Raw genomic sequence first — 7871 nt, forward strand, 5'->3', positions numbered from 1 at the left:
AGTACCTGCGCGGCGGCGCCCCGGGCCTGCTGCGCGCCGACGCGGACGCGCCCGCGGGGGCAGCGCTCTGGGAGTACTGACCCCCCACCCAATTAAACCGCTTGTCACAGCAGCGGACACGTGGCTTCTGTGGGATTAGTCCCGGCCCTTTGAAGCTAGGCGGCAGGGGCGGGGCAACCAGCTCAGACCACCCTGGCAAGGCTGAGCAGGGACAAAGTGGGTTACAGGGCCTAGGGGGGATGTTGCTGCTAGCCTCCCCCATTCCCAGGCCCCACCCCTCCCCCTAGCACCTCAAGAAGGCAGGTTGGGCTGAAGGGGGTTGTCACCCAAAGATGGGGTGTTCTGGGTAAAGGTGAGTGCATCTTAGTGGAAGCTCTGTGGACAGAGGGGGTGCACACTGTCTGGGGCCCCTGGCTGCTCATCACGGGGCCAGGCAGATGACCCCATCTCTGGGCCTCAGGGCCTGCCCCTCCCTAACCCTTATCCTCACTACACTGACCCCCTGGTGGGGGCCCCCATTGCTGCAACTGGATGGACTGGGCTTTGGAGGGCCCAGGCTGTGGAACCAGGACACCTGAACCCCGGTTGGGGCCCACGGGTGAGTGGGGTGGGGCAGTGCCAAGGCCCTTCCTCAGGAGCACAGGACTGAGAGGAGACGTTCCGGCAGGTAACCAGAGACGTTTATCTGAGGGCAGGTGGAAGGACCCAGTGCTGAGACAGGTCTCTGGCTCATAGACCCTGGTGGCCCCCAGGGGGGAGGGCAAGTGGACTGGCATTTGTAGGTCAGACCCTGTTCCTGAGGGAGCCCCTGGCTCTGCAGCACCTCTGGGGGCTGAGGTGGGGTGATGTTTGAGGGGCCCTGACCACAGATCAGTCGAGGTGCCAAGCCCCCAGGTCTGAGACTTAACAGAAGGGCCTGTGTGCACAGAGGGTGTAATGGGGGGGAGGTCGCGGCCCACCCCACACCCCACACAGTAAAAGGCCAGCTACAGGAGGGGCAGTGCTGGGTATGGGGCTGGTCCCAGAGGCACTTGGGTGTAGAGCCTGCTGGCAGGGACTGGGTACCTGTGGGGCCCTCCCACCCCCCAGGAGCCTCAGAGGGTACAGGCAGGAATTCAGTCTCATCCCAAACAGCAGCACACCCGCCTCGCCTGGCCTCCGACTCAGGCGCCACTCCCTCAGGAAGCGAGAAGGCGTCTTCTCTGGGGCACTGGCAGTGGTGGGCTCCCTGAGGTGCCCCGGGCAGCTGCTGGATAAGCGGCTGGTGAGCTGGGCGAGGGCACAACCGTCAGAGCAGAGTGAGGCTGGGGTTCCGCAGCCGCCGGTACAGCTGCAGGAGCTGCTCAGTGGCAGTGGCCTGCGTGTCAGCTGAGCTCTGCAGTGCCAGCTTGTCCTGTAAGGCCTGGACCTCCCAAAGCAGGGCCTGGGGGTGGCAGGTGGGGACACCCTTGGATCAGAGCCCGCTGAGGACGTGGGAGTTAGGAGGGGTGAGCTGTCCAACAAATCCCCCCGCCCAGATTTAAGTGGATCTAGACTAAGACAGGCAGGGAGTGAGGTGGAGGACAAGGGGGCAGGGGCACGGTGCCCCCCGGGGCCCTGGTGGCACTCACCTCGTGGTTGGCCTGGATCTGGCGCAGGCGTTGTACTCGCAGGTTGGGCAGGCTAGCACCCGGGGTCGCCTGCTCCGTGACGATTGTCTGGAGACACAGGGGCATGAGGAAGATAAGGGGGTGCCTGGCCCCTTTCCCACTTTGTCCCCACCCCCACCTCACCCTGGGGATTAAGCTGGTCCCTGACTAGGCGGCCAATGCACTTTGCTCTTGGCTCAGTAGAGCCCTGCCCAGTGCCCCCTTTACCCCGCCCCCCAAGGTTGGGCAGAACCTTTCTCTGGAAGCGATAGTGAACGCATCTGGCAACTCAGCTCACAGGGAGGGGTCTGCACACCAAGGCCCCCCACCAACAGTGCTGCTCCCCTTGCTGAGGCTCTGCAAACTTGAGCCCCAGCCAACAGGCCCCTCTCGCTCAACCCTGGGGCTCCGTGACCCCACCCAGTAGTCTCACAGTAGTCACCACCTCAACCAGGCTGGGGCCTGGCCTCTTAGGACAACTGAGGTGCCACACACTCCCCAGGGGCCCTCTGGGGGAAAGAGGCGGCAAGTTCTTGGGCTGGGGGTGCCTGCTGGGGAACAGGTTAGGATCTAGCTGCAGCCTGCCCAGACTTCCAGGGCTGAGGCCACGCCCCCATCAGAGCTGAATCAAACCCATTTCCAGCTGCTGCTGTTGGGCGGCATCTGGCTGCCCCTGCGCCCTACTGTCATCCTGCCCCATCCCCACACTCCTGCTTGAGCCCACGGGCACAGCCACTCCACTAAGCACGGTGCCCACTCCAGAGACCGGCCCTCCCGATGACTAGACAGCACGTATTGTGTGTGACGGGCAGGGTGGCACGCGGCAGGCCCTGCTACCACTGGGGAGAGGCCGCGGCGGCCTTTAGGATTCCTGCTGGAGTCCCAGACAAGCGTTCCAGCTGTCCCACAAGGGTCACCCTCTGCTGCAGCGTCCGTTCCAGGCGGCTGTCCTGCACTGCAGGCTGCGGTCTGGGTTGGAAGGGCGCCGTCGTGGGCTGCAGCTCACAAGGCCACGAGTCCTCTGGACCAATTGCTGGGCATCTTTGGCGTCCTTCGCTCTCTGCTCCAAGTGGGAGTGCTCTCTGCCACGCATCAAGACCCCCGGCAGACAGGGCTCCTCAGGGTAGGACACAGGACCCTCGTCCTGAGGCGTTTCACCAGGAGCCAGATGGCCGAGGCTGGGTCAAGCCCAGCAGCCCCTACTGCAGGGTGCTAGGGCGTGTCTGCAAAGGGTTCACTCAGACATGTGGGAGCAGATGCAGCACAGCCACGGCCCCTCCACCTGCTGGGGTGCACAAGGGTGCATCCTCCCTCGGCCCCTCACACCCAAATAGGGCCTCAGAGGCTGCAGGGAGGGGCACCTGCCCTAGCTGTCCCTCGTGCCAGGGTCCCATGTGTCTGCCTTTGCACACACACCTTCCCCAATCATCACACGACGTTTCCTCTTGTGAGCACCCCCGTTTCGACTCTCCACAGACTTGGTCTCAAGCAGGACTTGCCCCTGAAACAGCCTGGTTGCACTCGGCCGAGTGGCGGGCAGTCTCGGCGTGGTCGTCGTGCGTGGTGGCCATGTCCGCGCTGCTGAGTGCTGTCCCATCTCGTCACTACGTGTCTACTCACGTCACAACTCTGGTCCCTCAGACCCGTGCCTGGGGAGGTGGCAGCAGCCCCAGTTCCGACTTTGACGGGTTGCCATGCTGCATCCCAGTGTTGTACACTACGTTCCCACCAGCAACACGTCCGTCACACAGTTCGTCGGTCGGCTAGTGCCCACCGTCGAGGCAGATGGCGCTGCAGGGTGGTTGACCCAGCTTGAGGGTGCTGCGGGCCCCACATCAGGGAAGTCCTTGGGCTTTGAAGAAGAGCTCTGAGGTGCCTAGCCGGGCCCAGGCTGAGACTATGCTCCAGGTCCCGCAGACAGGATGCTCCCCTCAGGAGGCAGGGCGGGCCCCCAGCTGCTGCCGCCATCCTGCCATAGCGGGAAGTACCCCGCCCGGCCCAGGGCTTCTGCCTGGTGCCTGCCTCTGGCCAGGGAGGCACAGACTGAGGTGAAACAGGAGTGACCCAGCTGCCTACTCTCGCCCCCTCCCTGCCCCCGCTTATAAAGCCAGAGACCCTAATGCAGGATGCACGTATGGGTGGGTGGGCTTCAGCTGGCTTGGGGTGGGGGCGGCAGGCCTGTCTGTGGAAACAGAGCCAGGAATGGTCTTGCCCCAAGCAGGGTAGCTGCCCACCTGGATGCGGGTGATCATGGCATGGTGGGCTTGGCACACGGTGGCGAGGGAGGGACTCTCCACCTGGATCTCCACAGCTGGGATGGGGTCCTCAGAGCCCAGGTCCACCACCAACACCTGCGAGAGGCAGAATCACGACAGTGCCGGCCCGGGGGCCAGGCCGGCCAGCTACACGCCCATCTCGGCCCTTAGGGACAAACGGGTTTCTGGCCTTTCCACCTCCATGGCAACCTCAGGGCCCCGTGGGCAGCGTGAGCCCAGGGAGCCAGCTGAGACCAATGAGTGCTGTCTCGGGGACCAAGCTACGCTGAGCTTCAGGGAAGCAGGTGTCAGGGTTAAGCCAGGAGTGGGGGGCGCATTAAGGGGGTTACAAATGACATGGGGGTTGAGGGGTGGGGGGAATTCAGGAATGATACCACTAGAAAGGCCCCAGCCAGCATGGGCCACATGCACAGCCCTGGGTCGAGGTGCTGCGCACTGGGGTCCTGCTTGCCTCCTGGGCTGTGAGGCGGACGCTGGTGCCGTCGGGGGCCACTCCCTGCACAGATGACAGCGCTCCAGCCCTCACGATGTCCAGGGCCGTGTTCTCGGTCAGCAACCACTGCAGGGTGCTGCAGCACAGGGACCCACCTGTAGGAGGTGGCTCATGAGCTCTGCATGCCCTGCTCACAGGCCCATCGGTGGGAGAGTACCCAGTTACCCCTACAGGGGGCTGGGTGAGGGGCCCTGGGCCTGCGCATCTAGCCCCTTGCGTGGGGTGCTACCCTCACCAGTGGGCTCAGGAGAATGACAGGGTAGGAGTTCCCCCAATGGGGATTATGTGTGTGACTACGTCCGGGCCTCTGGATTGTCTGGTCACGGGCAGGTGACCCACCTGTAGCCCTGTCTCCCAGGGTGGCCCTCAGCAGCTCTGATGACACCCGGATGGACACCATGGATGGGGCCTGGAGGGCAGCCCGGCCCCCGGGGCGACTGCCCTGCTCTTGGCAGTTTGCCAGGAAGATATCTATGGGGCTAGTGGGCGGCAGGCAAGGCGTGGCCAGGCTGGAGAAACGGAGGCCCTGAAGCAGGTCCACGGTGTGCAAGCCCAGGGGCAGGCAGGCACCATCTTGTGGGGGCAGCAGGTCTTGGGGCCATGCCACTCCCAGGGGGTCCTCTTCAGTGTCCACGGGGGCCAGCAGCACCCCCACGACCTCCTGGAGGCTGTAGAAAAGCATGTGGGAGACAGTCACAGGGAGATCGGGGATGCTGCCCTCATCCTCGCCGGAGCACAGGGCCAGCGTAACCTCGAAGCAGGCACCAGGGGCCAGCTGCTGCACGGGGACCGTGTAGGTGGTGGCACCATCATGGGAGCTGGGGAGCACCTGGATGCACCAGGACCAGCCAGGGCCGAGGCTGCATGGGCCTCCGTTCTCCAGCCGGCAGGTGGCCACCAGCTCCTGGTGCAGGCCCTGGGCTCTCCAGAAGGGCCGGGTGGTGCAAACGATGGGCTTGGGGCTGCTCTGGCAGGAGAGCAGGGCACAGCTCAGGTCCAGGGCCTGGTGCAGGTGGGTTAGGGCCTGGTTCTGCTGCTCGATTGCCTTCTTCAGAGAGTGTACCCTAGGGGGAAAGCACCCGTCCATATGACCATGTGGCACCCTGTCGGCCACCTTACCCCCGAGCTGTGCCTGAGTGGCCCCTTCCTCCCGTGTTCCACAGAGCAGCTGGACACCTCAGGCCCCTCAGAGGGCAGGAGATGTTCTCTCCCCGTGTCTCCTATGGCCAAGCCTGGGAGGTAGGGGCACGAGAGGGCCCTGCCTCCCCGCTCATAGTCCAGCGCCACAGCCTGCTCACCTCTCAGAAACACTGCTTATGTCTGAGAGCAGGTTCTGGATCTTCGAGGTGGCCTGGCGTGCTGTCATCCTGGCGGGCTCCAGAGCCACGTGGCAGGTCATGAGGCGGCCTCCAGCAGAGAGGGCCAGGAGCTTGGTGCTGTCTGGGGACCGAGGAGTGACAGTGAGGCGCACACAGGCGAGGACCCAGCCCAGACGGCGAGGACATGGGTACACTTGGGTCCATAGCACGGGCAGGCAGCTCTAAGCCCTCCAGTGGGGCAGAGAAACGGGATAGGGACCCCCTCTGAGCACCTCACAGAAGCGGCCTTGCAGGCCTGCTCCCAGCTCCTGGGGGTTGTCTCCAAGTCCAGCTCGGGGACACTGCAGGAGCTCTGGGGAAACCAATGCTGGCTTTCCCAGCCCCTAGTCCCTGGACCCAGAGCCTGGCAGGCACTGCCCTGTCCCCGAGACGGTGCCACCGTTGGCCTTGCAGGCTTGCTCACAGGACACCAAGGACACCTGGGGCAGGGGTAACACCAGGGCTGACCCCTCAGGCTTCACCCAGGGAGCCCTGGCCCAGGTGCATGTCTAATCTGCTTCAAGCACACTGCCGCAGGACACACACAGACTGGGTACCAGGTGCTGCCTACTGGGGCCAGAGCTGTGGGCCAGGGAAGCTCTTAGCTGGCAGCTCAGAGACCTGGGGGTGAGGGCCAGCAGCTGGAGCTCTAGTGGTGGGGCGTACCTTCAGGGTCCCTGGGTGATGAGAGGGCAACGATCTTGCAGACACGCACGCTGTTCTGACACAGCAGTGGGGGTAGGCCGGGATGCATGGACTCCCCGGAGGACAGGTTCAACACGTGGAGCCTTGAGGGGGTGCTGTAGTAGACGAGGCTGCCCCTGTTGCAAGTGGCGCAGAGCACGGGTCCTGGGAGGCGGTATACCTGCATCTCTGGCACCAGGGTCTCTGCTTCGTCTCGGCCAGCCTTGATGGCCAATGTCCGGCCATGGTGGCCGAGGGCTACCAAGCAGTCAGCAGGTGTGTCCTCACCCTCCTGGGGCTGTGGCCCTTTCCTCAGGGCCCCTATGAAGACGATGGGTTCTTCCAGGTGGTGGAGGACCTTGACCAGGACTTTTGGGTCCCCTGGGGCTGTCTGCGAGGTGACCAGGGTCTTAAGGACCACAAAGCAGAGCTGGCCATCTGGGAAGCCACAGAGGACAACAGGAGACTCCAGTAGGGCAGCATCTGCCCCGAAGAGCAGGCCGAAGAGGGCTTCCTGAAGTATGGAGCCCTCAGGGCCCGGGAGGCAGCCGTGAGGATCCCTGGAGCAGGGTGGTGATACACAGCACAGCACTGGAAGGAAACTGGGGGCTTGGGGGGGCTCTGCGGGGACCACCACCTCGCCGACCTGGGCTCCTGGCTCGGTGCCTGGGCCTGGACAGAGATGCTTGAACAGCCGCACTTTCCAGGTACCTGGGCCCTGGGACACCGTCACCAGCAGGTCACCGAGCAGGGTGAAAGCGCAGAGCGAGGGATCAGGCAGGACGCAGGCATCTGGGCCCACAGAAACCACGTCGAAAGGCGGCTCCCCAGACTCCACGTGACCCTCTTCAGTCTCACACGGATCCTCATCGACCTGGCTGTGACACTCCGCGGCCTGGTTCGGGCACTGGCTGTCACCCTTGCTGCTGCCGTCATCAGCCTGGCTCGCTGACCTTCAAGGACATGCGGGCCGCGTTAGCAAGGTGGAGGGTGCCCATGGATTCCCTCAGCAGCAGCTGCCACCACCACTCTGGGTCTGGGGTCTTCACAGGAGCCTTTCCGGAGGGTCCTTGCAGCTGGAACCGTCGCAGTTCCTTGAGGGAGCCAACCGCCGCCAAGCCTCCCACCGTTAGACCCACAAGGCAGCCAGCCTCTCCAGGAGGGCGCGTCCCGGGATCAGGTGGGGCAGGAGTCGCTGCGCGGACAGGCGCTGGCCCCTCGGTCGCGTGGGACCTACGCCTGCTAGTATTTCTTAGTGTCACAAGCCAGGTGGGCGGTCGCAGCTCCGCAGGGTGACGGGTTTCCTACCCCGAGGACGGCGCGCGACCCGGCTCTCACCTGCCCGGCGTGTCCAGCGCGAAGCAGTAGATGCCGCTCCCGGCGCACAGGACGTACAGCGTGCGGCAGGGGGCCAGCAGCTCCAGGTGCCTCA

At 64.4% G+C, this 7871-nt stretch overlaps 2 protein-coding genes across 2 annotated transcripts in view; one reads left to right on the forward strand and one right to left on the reverse strand.

The window, feature by feature from the left end:
• Window positions 1-80, forward strand: part of FSCN2 (fascin actin-bundling protein 2, retinal) — a 5929-nt gene extending 5849 nt beyond the window's left edge. The window contains exon 5 of the mRNA XM_004709233.1: window positions 3-80. Coding sequence (XP_004709290.1) covers window positions 3-80 — 78 coding nt within the window. The remainder of the gene's footprint in view (window positions 1-2) is intronic.
• A 1101-nt stretch (window positions 81-1181) lies between these two features.
• The window catches only part of FAAP100 (FA core complex associated protein 100), an 8133-nt gene continuing 1443 nt past the window's right edge, over window positions 1182-7871 (reverse strand). Inside the window, exons 2-9 of the mRNA XM_004709232.2 lie at window positions 7778-7867; window positions 6422-7392; window positions 5696-5837; window positions 4737-5461; window positions 4356-4492; window positions 3863-3979; window positions 1611-1697; window positions 1182-1423 (exon numbers count right to left, since the gene is read on the reverse strand). Coding sequence (XP_004709289.1) covers window positions 1289-1423; window positions 1611-1697; window positions 3863-3979; window positions 4356-4492; window positions 4737-5461; window positions 5696-5837; window positions 6422-7392; window positions 7778-7867 — 2404 coding nt within the window. The 3' untranslated portion in view covers window positions 1182-1288. The remainder of the gene's footprint in view (window positions 1424-1610; window positions 1698-3862; window positions 3980-4355; window positions 4493-4736; window positions 5462-5695; window positions 5838-6421; window positions 7393-7777; window positions 7868-7871) is intronic.

The sequence above is a fragment of the Echinops telfairi genome, unplaced genomic scaffold (genome assembly GCF_000313985.2).
Source record: "Echinops telfairi isolate 266 unplaced genomic scaffold, ASM31398v2 ScPeMD7_7458;HRSCAF=8496, whole genome shotgun sequence".
NCBI lineage: Eukaryota > Metazoa > Chordata > Mammalia > Afrosoricida > Tenrecidae > Echinops > Echinops telfairi.